The following is an 18479-nucleotide window of genomic DNA, read 5'->3' on the forward strand; positions in this document are numbered from 1 at the left end:
GTATGCCAGCACCGTCACAGACTTCATCAGTAAATGTGTAGAAGATTGCGTGTAAAAGAAGGTAGTCTGTACGTCACCCAACCAGAATCCATGGTTTAATTGGGAGATTCGCTCCCGACTGAAGGTGTTCAAGGCAGGCAACCCTGATCTATTCAAGAAATCTATATATGACCTCCACAAAGCCAACAGGGACTCCCAAGTGACGATACCAAACTAATCTAGACCCGCAGACTAACGACAGGGACTCTCATTGGTTGTGCCAGGTCATGCACCCAGATCCTGCGCTGACCCACTGGCAGGTGTGTTTCCAGACATCCTCAATCTCTCCCTCCTCCGTTCCAAGGTTCCCATTGGCTTCAAGAAGACCACCATCATACCGGTGCCAAAGGAGAACCAGGCAACGTGCCTCAATGGCTACCATCCGGTGGCCTTGACATCAATCATTATGAATTGCTTCGAGAAGTTGGACACATCAACTCCATACTCGCAGCATTCCTTGATCCACTGCAATTCACATACCGCCACAACCGGTCCACAGCAGATGCCATCTCCCTGGCCCTATACTCGCCCCAGAAGCATCTCGACAACAAGGACTCCTACGTCAGACTCCTATTCATTGACTACAGCTCTGCCTTCAACACCATAATCCCAACCAAGCTCATATTAAAAACTCCAAAACTTCGGACTAGGCTCCTCCCTCTGCAACTGGATCCTCGACTTTCTGACCCACAGACCACAATCAGTAAAGATAAACAACAACACCACCTCCGTGATAGTTCTCAATTCAGGAGCACCGCAAGGCTGCACTGCCTATACACACACACACACGACTGCATGGCAAAATTTGGCTCCAAATCCATCCACATGTTTGCTGATGACACGACTGTAGTGGTTCGGATCACTAACATCCCCACGATAGTCCTCAATACCGGGGCCCCACAAGGCTGCGTACTTAGCCCCCTACTACACTCGTTATACACACACGACTGTGTGGCAAAATCTGCTCCCGCTCCATCTACAGGTTTGCTGATGACATGACGTAATGGGTCGGATGTCAAACAACGATGAGTCAGAGTCCAGGAGGGAGATAGAGAACCTAGTGGCATGGTGTAATGACAACAATCTCTCCCTCAATGTCAGCAAAACTAAGAAGCTGGTCATTGACTTCAGGAAGTGAAGTATCGTACACACCCCTGTCTGCATTAATGGGGCTGAGGTGGAGATGGTTAGCAGCTTCAAATTCCGAGGTGTGCACATCACCAGCATTCTGTCCTGGTCCACCCACATCAGCGTTACAACCAAGAAACATATACTTCCTCAGGAAACTAAGGAAATTCAGCATGTCCACACCGATTGCCACATGGGCGGCACGGTAACACAGTGGTTAGCATTGTTGCTTCACAGCGCCAGCATCCCAGGTTTGATTCCCGCTTGGGTCATTGTCTGTGCAGAGTATGCATGTTCTCCCCGTGTCTGCGTGGGTTTCCTCCGGGTGCTCCGGTTTCCTCCCACAAGTCCCGAAGGACGTGCTTGTTAGGTGAATTGGACATTCTGAATTCTCCCTCAGTGAACCCAAACAGGCGCCAGAGTGTGACGACTAAGAGATTTTCACAGTAACTTAATTGCAGCGTTAACGTAAGCAATTATGAAGATTATCATTGACTTTTACCAATTATTACAGGTGCACCAACCTTTACAGGAGCACCATAGAAAACATCTTATCTGGCTGCATCACAGCTTATGTTATGGGCCAGGGTTCAGAAAACTCCAAAGTATATCATGGAGTTCACCTGACCTACAATTATTTATTGATTTTGGTTCCGATGAGCACAAGGGCTGCCTTTCAGGTGTTATTCAACAGAGGCCTTCACCACTTTTAATCAAAACAAGCTTTATTCTACGAATTTAGTTAACATTTTTATAAACACACACAGTAAGCATTTTTATAAATTACAAACATAAATACCCCACACAGCTACAGTAATCTATGTATAACCCTGAATACATTCCCCCCTTTAACTGTTCCAATTTAATAACAAGATCCCATAAACCAGTACCTCCTTTTCAAAGGTGTGGCCCAGCACACAGCACTCAAGACCTGGTTTGGATGCGCTTGTTTCCTTTCCAAAACAGCAGGTTTGAATTCCTTCCAGGAAGCAATTATTTCTTTTCAAGTTATCAAGCAGTCTGGAAACAGCTTTTAAAATGAAGATCGAGAGACAGGCCAAAATACTCCTCTTTCTGAATACAGCAGCCAAAAATGTGAGAACGAAAGCAAAAAACTCAGCCACAAAACTGCCCCAAACCAAAGCGAAAGTAAAGCCAACACCCAGAGCCACAGCCCAGCTCCACCCACACAATGACATCACTGAAGCCATGTGATAAGACAAAACATTTCTTAAAGGGACACTCCCATGACACTCAGTATGGCAACTGCTCAGCCCAAGACTAAGAAACTACAGAGTTGTGAACACAGCCCAGTCCCTCACACAAACCCGCCTCCCATCCATTGACTCTGTCCACACCTCCCGCTGCTTTGGGAAAGCCGGCAGCAAAATCAAACACCCTCCCACCAAGGTTATTCTCTTTTCCAATCTCTTCCATTGGGCAGGTGATACAAAAATTTGAGATCTCGCAATAACAGATTCTAAACAGCTTCTTCCCCGCTGTCACCAGACTGCTGAATGACCCTCTTATGGACTGAACTGGTCTCTCCACACATCTTCTCTACTGAGTAGCACTACACTCCGTATGCTTCACCCAATGTCTATGTATTTAAATTGTGTATTTATCATATGTCCTATGTTTTTTCATGTATAAAATGATCTGTCTGTATTGTACACAGAACAATACGTTTCACTGTACCTCGGTGCATGTAAATAAATTTAATCAGATCAAACTTTGTTCATTCTGACACTTGGTGAAGTGGGAGGGTCGGAGGGTTTCTTTCTGCTGGATTGGCCGGTCTCACGATTTTGCTTCCAGTGGGTGATGCTCTTTGAGCCTGGGGGAGAGCACGTTTCCACTGGAATGATCCACAAAGGCTGAAGTACATTTATTTTATCCTGGATAGTAAATAGTGTTATTCCCCCACTACAGGTGGATCTAAAAGAAACCAGATGGGTTTTTACAACTATCGACAATGCTTTCATGGTCAGCGATGACTTTTAATTCCAGATTTTTAATTAATTAAAATTTCACCATCTGCATTACCCTGGGTCTCTGGATTACTGGTCTGGCTATTGTTTTCCGAGATGTGTTTTGTGAGAGATTAAGTCACTATAGCCAATAAGTGAGCTGTTTTCGAGTTGTTTCCTTTACGTCCTGTACTTTCCCACTAACCTGCAGACAAAACAGCAGCACCTGTACTGTGTATAAACGTGTGTTATTGTAACTACTCCTTGAGATGCTTCGGTTCGCTGAAGCATTCCCTGCATGTTTGTAATAAAGATTCCCAAACTTTACCCAACTCTAGACTGCGAGTGACATTTGTCCCAAAACAGCCTGGCATCAGGAACAGGATCCACTGACTGCTCTGGGGATAAAGCCGTACGGGAGGTGAAACATAACGGGTTAGGCAGCTGGACAGAGTTTGGCGTGTGTTCAGAGGTCCCAGATAGGGGTCAGCCAGCATCATCACATCGATGGATCTGCACAGAAAAGGTCCAACCAGATGGAACTTATAAGGCCAAGGTGAGGTTAGTGACGCGGGAATTTGAAGAAGTCTTAGGAGAGAAAGAGGTCAGAGTGGACTCACCCACAGCGGGAAAGGTAATTTTGAAATTTCTTTTGCCCTTTTCGTGACATTTTCTCAGAACTTTCAGTCAAGAAACATAAAAGCTGCATTTGCGCTGGGGGATCGCCTCCAGAGGGCAGTGTTTCTACAACCTACGGTGCCAGATGTAGATGGAAGACTTTGGAAATTCAATAAGTTTGTCTATGTTTTGAACAATGTTTCAAGTGTACGGCACTTCTCAGTTAGATCAGTTTTGTCCAAGTCGGGTTGTCTCTACCTGAAGGCAGAAGCTGCCGTGCTTTATTGGTTCCAAGGCAGGAAACTCTCGGGCATCTTTATGATGCATGTTGATGACTGCCTATGTGGTGATACTAGTGAGTTCCAAAACAATGTTACTGACAGGATCAGAACAACATTTAAGGTTGGAGTCAGGCTTCTGGGACCTTTAAATAAATTGGATTGGAAATTGGGCAGTGTGGGTCTGATGTGACTTTACATCAACAATCTCACGGAGACAGTATGAACCCTGTCACAGTCAATGGGGCCCGGGGCCTCACAGAAAGATGAAGGTGTTTCCAAAGCTGGGACTGAGCTGCTGCAAAGTTGAATTGATGAATGGGGCCCACAGGCAAGGCCGGATACAAGTTTTGATGTCTTCGAGCTGAGTTCTGTAATGAAACATCCAGAGGTCGAGGATATTTAACAGGCAAACAAAACATTAAATAATACAAGATGGAGAAACGTGCGCTGAAATTTCCATCTTTGAGTGAGCTGCAAAATGTAAAATGGATTTTTTTAGTGATGCCTCACTCGGATGAGCCTGGCTCAGTGTCTGTACACTGAGTGATGTTTAAAAATCTCTTTCAGCAGAAGAACAGACAAACATTTCTCATTCTAAATTCAAAGGTCGATGATATTCAGCTCCCATGAATCGAGTGACTCTGTCACATCTTGATGTGATATTTGGTGTGAAATTTCTGTCTGTAACTCCTCCCCTTCTAATAACCTGTAAAAGGAGTTTACAAAAGCCATCACTGTTAGTGCAGGATACCCAAATGAAATGTGAAATTCGATCCTATTGTAAGGTCCGGGTTTGGCTCCAATCTCAATTGTAACACTCAAATCAATTACATGTCAGACTGTGTTGTGAAAGTTACCTGCAGCTCCTGACTAGTTACAGACCATTCCAGGTACAAGAATATTGTCACAGAATTTATTAAGTTAATTGTAATAAGTACAAAATCACAATAATTAACAAAGGCAGTGGATCAGTCCGTTCACTCTGGATCACCAGCTCTCAGCTTCCAGGTGACTGTGGAGCTGTCTCTTGTTCTGTTGACTGAAGTCTATCCTCTTTCTTCATGTTGTGTTGTGCAACGAGCTCGAGAATTGTCGCTCATTAACCCTTTCTAGTATCTACCTCTACGCATGGCTGGTAGTTTCCTGTGGTTCTGATTGGCCCAAGCAGCCCATGATCAGTCCCTGATTGGTTAAATGGGGCACGATCAATGTCTGATTGGTCTCTGAAGGATATCGGTCACCTTGCTGATGTGTGATGTCAGTTTCTCATTGTGGTGTCACTTCCTCATGATTAATATTCGTCAGGCTCATCGTCCTAACTGATGCCTAAAGTCACCCATGATTATTGTGGTACATTAATTACAAGCCTTATTTAATACTTCCTGTACACTCTACCTACAATGTAACTACTGTTAGGAGGCCCATTAACTACTCACACAAGAGACCTTGTAACTTATTATTTCTTATCTCGAGCAAAGCTGATTCCACACCCTGAACTTTCAGGCTAAGTTGATCTCTCAGTACTGAACTAATGTAATCCTTAATGAACAGGGGCAATCCCATCATCTTTTCCGAGCTTCATGCATTCCAATATGTCAAATACCCTTCAACATTTAGATTCCAGCCTTGGTCACCTTTCAAACAAATCTCTGTCATGTCTATCAGGCCACACATTTATCTCTATCCATGCTGACAATTCTTTTTTTTAAATTTCGAGTACCCAATTCATTTTTCCAATTAAGGGGCAATTTAGCGTGGCCAATCCACCTAGCCTGCACATCTTTCAATTGTGGGGATGAAACCCACGCAAACACGGGGAGAATGTGCAAACTCCACATGACAGTGACCCAGAGCCAGGATTGAACCTGGGACCTCGGCGCCGTGAGGCAGCACTGCTAACCACTGCGCCACCGTGCTGCCCCATCTGCGCTGATAATTCAGCCAATCTCTGTGAAATGCTGCGTGCATTTTCAATCCATTTTCAGGGCTTCAATAATCCAATAGGGATTTCAAGTGAAACCTCTTTATCCAGCGAGTGGTGAGAATGTGGAACTCGCTACCACAGTGAGTGGTTGAGGTGAACAGCATGAATACTGCATGAACAGCTGTATCTTGACAAGGGAGAAAGGAATAGAAGGAGATTCTGATGGGGGGAGATGAAGAGGGCTGGGTGGAGGCTCATGTAGAGCATAAATACTGACAGAGACCAATTGAGCCGACTGGCCTGGCCCTGTGCTGTAGACTCAATGGAACCGAGACAAATGTATTTATTTTAGATCCACCTGATAAAACTTTTTCTTGGGATGTAGGCATCACTGGCTGGGTCAGCATTTGTTACCCATTCATAATTGCCTTTGAACTGAGTGGCTTGCTAGGTCATTACAGTGGGGGACAGTTAAGAGTCAACCACATCTGTGTGGGTCTGGAGTCACATGTGGGCCAGACCCGGTAAGGATGGCAAATTTGAAATGAAATGAAAATCGCTTATTGTCACAAGTAGGCTTCAAATGAAGTTACTGTGAAAAGCCCCTAGTCGCCACATTCCGGCACCTGTTCGGGGAGGCAGTTACGGGAATGCAGTCCTGGATGAAATTGAGAGCAGAAACAATAACAGTATCCAACCCACATTATTAATTGTGAACTTGTTGGTGTCTCAGCAGGTGCGATGAATTACAAAATCCCTTCCCACATTCAGAGCAGAGGAATGGCCTCTCCCTAGTGTGAACATGTTGATGTTTTCGCAGGCTGGATGAATGTCTGAATTCCTTCCCACACCAAGAGCAGGTGAATGGCTGCTCCCCAGTGTGAACTTCCTGGTGTGACTTCAGGCTGGATAACCGACTGAATCCCTTCCCACACTGAGAGCAGGTGAACGGCCTCTCCCCAGTGTGAACTCGCTGGTGTCTCTGCAAGTCGGATAGCCAAGTTAATCCCTTCCCACACTGAGAGCAGATGAATAGCTTCTCCCGAGAGTGAACCCGCTGGTGTGACTTCAGGCTGGAAAACTCAGTGAATCGCTTCTCACACTTGAGAGCAGATGAATGGTTTCTCCCCAGTGTGAACCCGCTGGTGTCTCTGTAGCGTGGATGTATGTCTGAATCCCTTCCCACACTGAGAGCAGATGAATGGCTTCTCCCGAGAATGAACTCGCTGGTATGACTTCAGGCTGTATAACTCAGTGAATCGCTTCTCACACTGAGAGCAGGTGAACGGCCTTTTCCCAGTGTGAAGTCGCTGATGTTTCCACAGGGTGGTTGAACGACGGAATCCCTTTCCACACTGAGAGCAGGTGAACGGCCTCTCCCCAGTGTGAACTCGCTGGTGTTTTTGCAGGTTGGATAGACAAGTGAATTCCTTCCCACACTGAGAGCAGGTGAACGGCCTCTCTCCAGTGTGAATTCGTCGATGAGCTTCCAGCTGAGATGGGGCTCTGAATCCCTTCCCACAGTCACTCCATTTCCACGTTTTTTTCCATGTTCTGGGTCTCCTCATGTGTCTCTCGGTTGGATAATCAGTTGAAGCCTCGTCCACACACAGAACATGTGTACGGTCTCTCCCCGCTGTGAATGGTGTGATGTTTTTTCAGGCTGTGTCACTGGTTAAAGCTCTTTCCACAGTCAGTGCTCTGGAACACTCTCACTCGGGTGTGTGTGTCTCGGTGCTTTTCCAGTCACACTGATGTTTCATATCTTCTTAAGTAGACAGAGCGGGCAAACATTTTGCCCCCTAGATTTAAACGCTGATGATAGTCGGGGCCTGATGAACCTAGTTGCTCAGTCAGATCGGGATGTGACATTTGAGGTTGCTGTCTATAATTCCTCTTCTTCTAATATCCTGTAAAAACAATTTAGAAACGACATCACTGTCAGTACGGGATTGGAATTCAGATCAGACAAATTTAGTTTCTCTGGAACATTCTTACCTCTCTCATTTCCCAAAAGCTGTAAATCTCCATCCCACACACTCTCCCTCCATTCTCTCTCTGTTGTATCTAATATCCACCCTCCCAATTCTCCTAAAGGTGCTGATTCAGGCTGATTGACAGATCCCTGCTCACTGCTTCCTGTCCTGGACACAGAGACCATAACAAATGGGAGCTGCAGTTGGCCATTCGGCCCATTGAGCCTGCTCAACCATTCGGTTAAACCATTGGCCGATCTACCTCAACATCATTTTCTCACACCATTCCCCATATCCCTCAATATCTTTAATATCGAGAATCCTAAATTACCTTGCTAAATTACCCTTAGTGTCTAAAACAAAAGGTTAGGTGGGGTTACTGAGATAGGTGGAGGTGTATCAACCTCTGTCTTGAAAATACTTGATGACTGAGGCTCCACGGCCTCTGGGGTAGAGAATTCCAAAGCTTCACCACATCCTCGAGTGAAGAAATCCCTCTTCATCGTGCCTTTCCCTTAATTTTATGATCTATTCCCCATAACCCTTGACTCCCTCGTCAAATATAAATCTGTCCAACTCATCCATGAATATATTCAATGACCCCCCCCAGACTCCACTGGTCCCTGTGGAAGAGAAATCCAGAGACTAACAACCCTCAGAGAAGGGATGACTCGAAATATATAACGTAGCTACAGCACAATATTACACAACTGGAAATAATAAATGTACTTTATTACTGAACCATAAATAATATATCTAATCTGCACCATATAACAACACTGGACATTTCTCTGTCTGATATTAATTGACTGTCCCCTTAAATGTCAGCCATCTCCTGGGGAAACCAGCCCTTTAATTGTGAACATTAGGAAAGAGACCATCCTTTTAGCCAGACAAATCAAGCTGAGGGAGCAAAGGATCTCAATGTCTTTCAGAATCATAGAATTTACAGTGCAGAAGGAGGCCATTCGGACCATCAAGTCTGCACCGGCCCTTGGAAAGAGAACACTATCTAAGCCCACACCTCCACCCTATCTCAGCAACCCCACCTAACCTTTTTTTTTTGGGACACTAAGGGTAATTGAGCATGGCCAATCCACCTTACCTGCACATCTTTGAACTGTGGGAGGAAACCGGAGCACCCGGAGGAAACCCACGCAGACACAGGGAGAACGTGCAGACTCCACACAGACAGTGACCCAAGCTGGAATGGAACCTGGGACCCTGGAGCTGTGAAGCAACTGTGCTAACCACTGTGCTACCATGCTGCCCCTAAAAGAGAGAGAGAGAGACCTGGGCCAACCTTTCCAGAGTCTGCACCCTCCCTGAATTCACTTCCTTTCATTTCAGTTGCTGCAAGTCACCAACTCAAAGCCAGAATGAGAAAACAAATGGAAAGGGGGAATCATTGATTTCCTCCCAGATGTTGCACAGAGGATAAAGTTTTACATCTTTTTTTTCTGAACAATTCCACAATGCAAAAGGACAAAGCTGAATTCAGAACAATCAGCAATACACTAAAAATACACCCAGAATACACGCAAAACAGAAACTAATGAATAAGCAATCCAAAACAGAAACGAATGAATAATCAATCCAAAACAGAAATGAATGAATAATCAAACCAAAACAGAAACTAATGAATAATCAACCCAAAGCAGAAACTAATAAATAATCAATCCAAAGCAGAAACTAATGAATAATCAATAAAAAAACAAAACCTGGAGCATTCAAGCCAGTGCACTCCCGCCCCCCCCTCCCCCGAGCAGTCGCCCCACATAGGTGAAGGGTGTCCAACACATGTATGGGAAAGTATGCGTGTGAAAAGCAGAGGACCAAGCAGGCACACCTGTCACATTAGAGGTAAGCGAAAAGCTGGGTCGTGAAGGATGGCCGGTTGGTAAAAATGGGTACCGGGCAAAAAAGTTTGAAAAACACTGACTGTGAATCCCTTCTGCGCACGGAGCAGGTGAATGGTCTCTCCCCAGTGTGACCTCATTGATGAATTTCCAGCTGAGATGAACCTTTGAATCCCTTCCCACAGTCCCCACATTTCCACGTATTTTCTATGGTGCGGGTATCCTCATGTTTCTCCAGGTTGGATAATCTATTGAAGCCTCCTCCAAATGGTACAGTCCTGCTGTTCAATGATTTTCAGGCGGCCATCTGTCAGATCTTCTCGTGACATCAGGTTTCAGATTTCTGGCTGTGAATCCTCCTCACCTAATATCCTGTAAAAGGAGTTTGCAAAATTCATCACTGTCTGTACGGATAGAAATTCATGAGAAAAATCCTGGGCCAACATTTCCAGAGTCTCCGCCCTTTCTTCCTGGATTCATTTCCTTTTCCTTCAGTTGTTGCAAGTCACCAATTCAAGACCAGAATGGGTAAAGAAATGGAAAGGGGGAGAAAAGAAAGTGTTTTACTCACAGATGTTGGAGACAGGAGGAAGTTTCCGTCTGTGTGAACCTCAATCTTCACTCACAAATTGGCTGGAGAAGAGTCCTTCCGGTCGCCCCGGTTTCCCATTGGTCAATCCCTTCTGACAGACGATGAGGGGCGGAACACCACGTGGGGGTGGGAGAGACTTTTCCCTCCAGCCGCGCTGAGCTGGTGTCCAATGGGAAAGGCTGGAAGACCCGGACACACAATGGTCAGTGCGCCGCTTTGTTCCGCTCCCCGCCTCAGTCCCGCACATGCGCACTCCTCATACGAAAATCAGCACATGCGTACCACGCCTCTTCCTGCTCACATGCGCAGTCTCTCTGCCCCGCACATGCGCAGCAACTGAAGGGAAAGGAAGTGAATCCAGGGAGGCTGCAGACTCTGGAAAGGTCGGCTCAGGTCTCTCTCTCCCTTAAAGACATTGACATCCTTTGCTACCTCAGCTTGACACATTTATTTGTCTGGCTAAAAGGATGGCCTCTTTCCAAATGTTCACAATTAAAGGGCTGGTTTCCCCAGGAGATGGCTGACATTTAAGGGGACAGTCAATTAATATCAGAGAAATGTCCAGTGCTGTTATTTGGTACAGATTAGATATATTATTGATGGTTCTGTAACAAAGTACATTTATTATTATTTGTAGTTGTGTAATATTGTGCTGTAGATGTGTTATATATTACCAGTCATCTCTTCCCTCAGAGGTTTGTTAGTCTTTGGATTTCTCTTCCACAGGGACCAGTGGAGTCTGGGGGTCACTGAATATATTCACCGCTGAGTTGGACCGATTTCTGATTGACCAGGGAGTCGAGGGTTATGGGGAACCGGCAGGAAAATAGAGAGAAAGCTGCGATGAGGAGGGATTTCTTCACTTGAGGATGGAATTCTCTACCTCAGAGGACTGTGGAGCCTCAGTCATCAAGTATTTTCAAGATCAAGATCAAGATTGATCCGTTTCTCGATATTGAAGATATCGAGGGATATGGGGGATAGTGTGGGAAAATGGTGCTGAGGTAGATCGGTAAATGAGCTCATTGAATGGTTGAGCAGGCTCGATGGGCCAAATGAACAACTGCAGCTCCGATTTGTTATAATCTGTGTCCTGGACAAGAAGTGGAGAGCAAGGATCTGTTGAGAGAGTGTGTGAGACAGAGATTTACAGCTCTTGGGGAATGGGCGACACAGTAGCACAGTTAGCACTGTTGCTTCACAGCTCCAAGGTCTCAGGTTCGATTCCCGGCCTGGGTCACTGATTGTGCGAGTCTGCACATTCTCCCCACGTCTTAGTGGGTTTCCTCCGGGTGCTCCGGTTTCCTCTCACCGTTCAAAGATTTGCAGATTAGGTTGATTGGCCATGCTCAATTGCCCTGAATGTCCAAAAAGGTTAGGTGGAGGTCACTGGGTTACGGGGGTAGGGTGGAGATGTGGGTTTAAGTAGGGTGCTCTTTCCGCAGGCCAGTGCAGACTCGATGGGTTGAATGGCCTCCTTCTGCACTGTAAATTATATGACAGCGGAAAGAATGTTCAATAAAAATTAGAATTGTCTGTTCTGAATTTTTATCCTGTATTGAGTGATGACTTTGTAAATTGTATTTCCAGGATATTAGAAGAGGAGGATTGATAGCCAGAAAACTTACTCATATCGAGATCTGATGGAGTCACTCGATTCATTGGAACCTGAAAATTAGCAGCCTTTGAATCAAGAAGGAGAAATTTTTGCCTAATCTGTCACCTTCGAAAAATTGTAAACATCAATGCGACTGGAAAAGCATCGAGACCCGCCCCCAAGTGAGAGTGTTCCAGAGCACTGACTGTGGAAAGAGCTGAAACCAATTACACAGCCTGAAAAATATCACACCATTCACAGCGGGGAGAGACTATTCACTGTGTGTGGTCAAGGCTTCAACTGATTGTCTAATCTGGAGAGACACAAGGACATTGTCACCATGAAGAAACCATGGAAATGTGTGGACTGTGGGAAGGGATACAGAGCCCCATCTGTGCTGGAAGCTCATCGACGCAGTCACACTGGGGATAGACCATTCACTTGCTCTCGCTGTGAGAAGGGGTTCACTTGCTTGTCCCACTTGCAGTCACACATGCGCGTTCACACAGGGGAAAGGCTGTTCACCCGCTCTCAGTGTGGTAAAGGATTCAGTGATTCAACCACCCTGCAGACACATCAGCGAGTTCACACTGGGGAGAGGCCATTCACCTGCTCTCAATGTGGGAAGGGATTTATTCAGCCATCCAGCCTGCAGAGACATCAGCGAGTTCACACTGGGGAAAGGCCATTCGCCTGCTCTCAGTGTGGGAAGGGCTTTACTCGGTTATCCACCCTGCAAACACACCAGCGAGTTCACACTGGGGAGAAGCCATTCACCTGCTCTCAGTGTAGGAAGGGATTCACTCAATTATCAAGCCTGCAGAGACATCAGAGGGTTCACACTGGGGAGAAGCCATTTACTTGCTCTCAGTGTGGGATGGGATTCGCTCAGTCAAGCAGCCTACAGACACACCAGCGAGTTCACACTGGGGAGAGGCCATTCACCTGCTCTCAGTGTGGGAAGGGATTCATTAACTTATCCAACCTGCAGGTACATAAGCGAGTTCACACTGGGGGGAGGCCATTTACCTGCGTTCAGTGTGGGAAGGGATTCAGTGATCCATCTACCCTGCGGACACACCGGCGAGTTCACACTGGGGAGAGGCCATTCACCTGCTCTCAGTGTGGGAAGGGTTTCACTCAGTTATCCAACCTGCAGACACACCAGCGAGTTCACACTGGGGAGAGGCCATTCAGCTGCTCTCAGTGTGGGAAGGGATTCAGTCGCTTGTCCAACCTACGGGTGCACCAGCGAGCCCGCACCGGGGAGAAGCCATTCTCTTGCTCTGAATAGGGGACGGCATTCGGTGATCCATCCCAGCTGCAGGGACACCAGCGCGTTCATACTGGGCAGAGGCCATTCACAAGAGCTCAAAGTCGAAAGGGATTTTGTAATTCATTGTGCTGAGACACCAAGTTCATAATTGATCACAGGGGTTGGATTCTGTTATTGTTCCTGTTCTCGGTTACATTCGGGACTGCATTTTGTTCATTCTGACAGTGGTCAATGGGGAGGGTCGGAATGTTTCTTTCTGCTGTACTGGCCGGTCTCACAACTTTGCTTCCAGTGGGCTGATGTTCTTTGAGCCTTGTTGCGATTACCTGGTTTCAAATTTCACAAAGATCACAGAGTGAAAGTGCATTTAAAGTAAGAAAATATTTAGTTTGCATTTCTGTTTGGAACCTTCCCCCTCCAAAGCAGCCACGTTGCTATGCAGGTGGGCTATGGTGGTTACATGGTTCTTTTCTTTTCTTTATCAAGAAGAAAACTAACAGGGTATGAGGGGCAAGTTGTCTGAGGTGGACTGGGAAACTACATGGGAGACAGGGAATAGCTAATATTTCAGGAATTATTAAATCTATACCAGTGGTCAGCTCAGTTGGCTAGATGGCTGGTTCATGATGCAGAGCGACGCCAGCAGCGCGGCTTCAACTCCTGTACCGGCTGAGGTTATTCAGGAAAGCCCCGCCTTCTCAACATTGCCCCTCATCTGAGGTGTGGTGACCCTCAAATTAAATTACCACCAGTCAGCTCGCTCCCAGAATATGGTCCTCCGAGACTTTGGCAACTTTCATTTCACATATTACAAAATATTCCATAATTATATCAAGGGGAAGCGGATAACCAGGGAGGGGACAGGACCTATTGGGGACCGAGGGTGTAATCTGTGCATCGAGCCGGATGACAATGGTAGGATGTAAAGTGAGTACTTCAGATCTGTCATCCCTTTGGAGAAGGAAGATGTGGGTGAAGAATTCAGTCAGAGGGAGTGTGAGGTTCTTGAGCAGTTTGACATGGGGGGCGGGATTCTCCGATAATGGGGGGGGGGGGGCGGGATTCTCCGATAATGGGGCTAAGTGTTGACGCCGTCGTAAACGCCGGTGAGTTTTACGATGGTATCATCTGGCCACTAGCACGATCGTATTCCATCTGCCAGGCCCTGGTCCATTCACGTAACCTTTCCAAATCCCTCTGCAGACTTCCAGTATTACAGACCAGTGAAGTAGGGAAACTATTGGGTAAAATTCTGAAGAACGGAATCTATCTCCACTTGGAGAGGCAAAGTTTGATCAGGATAGTCAGCATGGCTTTGTCACAGGGAGGTCATGGATAACAAATTTGATTGAATTTTCTGAGGAGGTGACCAGGTGTGCAGATGAGGGAAGTGTAGTTGATGTAGTTCATATGAATTCCAGCAAAGCTTTGACAAGGTCCCGCATGGTAGGCTGATAAAGAAAGTAAAAGCACATGGGATACCGGGTAATGTGGCAAATTGAATCCAAAATTGTCTTTGTGATAGGAGACAGACAGTGGAGGTAGAAGGCTGTGTGACTGGAGGCCTGTGTCTAGTGGCGTACCACAGCGATCAGTGCTGGGACCCTTATTGTTTGTGCTCTATATACAATACAGAAGAAAATGTGCGGTGATGACAAATAAGTTTGTAGATGTCATGAAGATTGGTCGCGTGGTTGACGATGAAGAAGGAGGTCAAGTTGCAGGAGGATAAAGGCACATTGGGCAGATCAATGGCAGATGGAATTTAACCCTGACAAGTGCGAGGTGATGCACTTTGGAGGGAGTAACACAACAAGGGAGCAGTCAATGAATAGCAGGAGACGAGGAAGCTCAGAGGAACAGAGGGATCTTGGGGTGCATGTCCACAAATCCCTGAAGGCAGCAGGATAGGTTAATGGGGTAGTTCAGAAGACATACGGGCCACTTGCCTTTATCAGACGTGGCATAGGTTATATGAGCAGGGAGATTATGTTGGAGATGTACAGGACTTTGGTTAAGTAATAGCTGGAATACTGTGTGCAGTTCTGGTCACCGCACAATAGGAAGGATGTGATTGCACTGGAGAGATGCAGTGGAAATTCACCAGGCAGCACAGTGGTTAGCATTGTTGCTTCACAGCTCCAGGGACCCGGGTTCGATTCCCGGCTTGGGTCATTGTCTGTGCGGAGTCTGCATGTTCTCCCTGTATCTGCGTGGGTTTTCTCCGGGTGCTCCGGTTTCCCCCCACAATTCCCGAAAGACGTGGCGTTGGGTGAATTGGCCATTCTGAATTCTCCCTCAGTGAACCCGAACAGGCACCGGAATGTGTGACTGGGGGATTTTCACAGTAACTTCATTGCAGTGCTGATGTAAGCCTACCTGTGACACTAATAAAGATTATTAAAGGCTGTTGCCTGGGATGGAATATTTTACCTATGCAGAGAGTCTGGATAAGCTCGGGTTGTTTTCTAGAGCACAGAAGGCTGAGAGGGACCTGATTGATGTGTATAAAATTGAGGCTCAGTGACGGTGGATAGAAAGCAGCTGCTCTCATTAGTTGAAGTGTCAATAACAAGAGGACATGGAAATGAGGAAGAAAGTTTTCACCCAGAAGGTCTCAAACCGGCTGTGGTTAATTGTGCCAATGCAAATCAGGATGCAAAGTGAAATACTGGCAAATGAAAGTTTAAAACCCACCGAGGCATTTGAATACTAACCACAGCGGGTTTCAGGACAAACCTCTTGATTTATTTCAAAGGATGTAGCAATGTTCTGTATAACTGAAGCATAACCTCCCTACTTCTGTATTCAATTCCCCTCACAATAAACAATAACATTATATTAGCTTTCCTAATTACTTGCTGTAGCTGTGCCTTTTGTGATTCATGCTCTTGGACACCCAGATCCCTCTGAATCTCAGAGCTCTGCAATCTCTGACCATTTAGATAATAAGCTTTTTTATTCTTCCTGCCAAAATGGATAATTTCACATTTTCCCACATAATACTCCATTTGGCAGATAGTTTCCCACTCACTTAACCTATCTATATCCCTTTGTAACCTCCGTATGTCCTCTTCACAATTTACTTTCCTACCTATCTTTGTATCATTGGAACATAGGAGCAGGCGTTGACCATTCAGCCCGTCGAGCCTGCTCCACCATTCAATACGATCATGGATGATCATCCACTTCAATGCCTTTTCCCCCACACTATCCTCATATCCCTTTGTGTTATTGGTATTTAGAAATCTGTCAGTCTCTGCTTTAAACACACTCAATGACTGAGCTCCCACAGTCCTCTGTAATATCTTCCCTGGATCAGAGAAAGACGTTTGCCCAGACTTGAGTATCATCCCAGTACTGTGTGGTAACTGTAGCTGGTTATTTAATTTGGGAACAGGGGAAGTCTTACAGAGCTCAGGATTGTAGATATATTATGTAACCAGGAGTATGTTCTCTACAAATTGTGGCGTTTAGTAGTTCACACATCTGAATCGCGTGAGAATAGAGTCATCTTGTTTGTGTGTATTTGTCTTTCTTTACTTTAATAAATAGTCTTTAATAATTGTTACACGATGACTGGGCTATTTATTCTCACTGGGGTCTCGTTTGTCTCCTCACACCAAAACAAAATCAATCTATACACCGCCATGAACCGATGTTCCAAGTTGGGATACCCAACAGATAACATTAGTATGCTTCATGACACCCTTCAGTGCGTTCATGGCTGATCATCCACTTCAATGTCTTTTTCCCCACACTATCCCCATATCCCTTTGTGTTATTGGTATTTAGAAATCTGTCAGTCTCTGCTTTAAACACACTCAGTGACTGAGCTCCCACAGCCCTCTGGGGTAGACAATTCCAAAGATTCACAACCCTCTGAGTAAAGAAATGTCTCCTCCGAGAGAAGACTGATCCTAAGTGGTTTCCCCCTTATTTTGAAATTGTGTCCTGATTCTGGATTCCCCAACCAGCGGAAGCATCTCACCTGCACCCACCCTGTCTATTCCTTTCAGTATTTTATAAGTTTCTATGAGATCACCTCAGCCATGATTGAATGGCGGAGCAGACTCGATGGGCTGAGTGGCCTAATTCTGCTCCTATGTCTTATGGTCACCTTTCATTCTTCGAAACTGTAGAAAATACAGGCCCAGTTTCCCCATTCTCTCTACATAGGACAGTCCTGCCATCCCTGGAACAAGTCTGGTGAACCTTCACTGCCCTCCCTCTGTGGCAATAATATCTTTCCGAAGGTGAGGGGAGTAAAACTGCACACAGTACTCCAGCTGGGGTCTAACCAAGGTTCTGCACAGTGGGTCTATTCTGGCCGGTCTCACGACTTTGCTTCCAGTGGGCTGATGCTCTTTGAACCTGGGAGAACACATTTCCACTGAAATGACCCACAAAAGCTGATGAAGGACATGTATTTTATCCTGGATAGTAAATAGTGTTTTTCCCCCACTACAGGTAGATCTAAAATAAATACATTTGTCTCTGATCTGTTAGAGTGGGCCAATGCAGAGATACCTACAATATATGGATATTGTGTGTGGAAATATGAATTATGTTAAGATGGAGCATCACAAACTAAAGTAAGGGGCATGATGGGTTTTGCTGACTTGAGCACATTAATCAGAGACACAGACAATGAGCTGCTGAGCCAGGCCTATCATCAGTGGCACAGGCAGCAACGTGGAGTCCCTGTTAATTGAATTACTGAGTTAGAACCATACAGTGCAGAAGGAGGCCATTCGGCCCATTATGCCTGCACCAAACAAAGAACAAATGAGGAAATGAACAAAAGGGGATGGCACTGAAGCATGGTGGGTAGCTAGGCCAAGTCAGGAGTATTATGGTGAGGGGGATGGGTGATCACAGCGGCCTCAGGCAAAAGGAATGTGAGGGCAGCCTATTGGGACCAGTAATTGCTAAGATTACCTTATATGGCTGGGTTAAGGAATGTGAGAGAACCTATGGGAAACCCTACAATTGCCAAGTTACCTTACTTGGTCGTGTGTGTAACCTCATTTTTTTATACCAATGTATATGAGACAAAGTCTTTGTTCTGTACCTCACTCACTCTGGGGATTCGACAAGACTCTGGCAGAGTGAGTCAGCTTGAAAGCTGCACAAATAAAGTAAATTGTTTTACCTACAATCCGACTCGGTATATTTACTGAGACCAGACTGAGGGCAAAAATTCTCATTTGGTGTCA

The 18479-nt window shown here is 45.8% G+C and overlaps 1 protein-coding gene and 1 long non-coding RNA gene across 2 annotated transcripts in view; one reads left to right on the forward strand and one right to left on the reverse strand.

The window, feature by feature from the left end:
* Nucleotides 1-4935: 4935 nt before the first annotated feature.
* On the reverse strand, nucleotides 4936-10631 carry LOC140422209 (uncharacterized). The gene is made up of 3 exons (XR_011947311.1): nucleotides 10367-10631; nucleotides 9786-10167; nucleotides 4936-7870 (listed from the first exon to the last, which is right to left on the reverse strand). It is a non-coding gene; the product is annotated as an uncharacterized lncRNA (long non-coding RNA).
* Nucleotides 10632-10699: 68 nt separating this feature from the next.
* LOC140418001 (uncharacterized) overlaps nucleotides 10700-18479 on the forward strand; it is a 200932-nt gene continuing 193152 nt past the window's right edge. Inside the window, 2 exon segments of the mRNA XM_072501431.1 lie at nucleotides 10700-10770; nucleotides 11978-13389. Of these exon segments, the coding sequence (XP_072357532.1) occupies nucleotides 12325-13389 (1065 nt within the window). The 5' untranslated portion in view covers nucleotides 10700-10770; nucleotides 11978-12324.

Source organism: Scyliorhinus torazame, chromosome 5, assembly GCF_047496885.1.
Source record: "Scyliorhinus torazame isolate Kashiwa2021f chromosome 5, sScyTor2.1, whole genome shotgun sequence".
In the NCBI taxonomy this organism is placed as follows: Eukaryota; Metazoa; Chordata; class Chondrichthyes; order Carcharhiniformes; family Scyliorhinidae; genus Scyliorhinus; species Scyliorhinus torazame.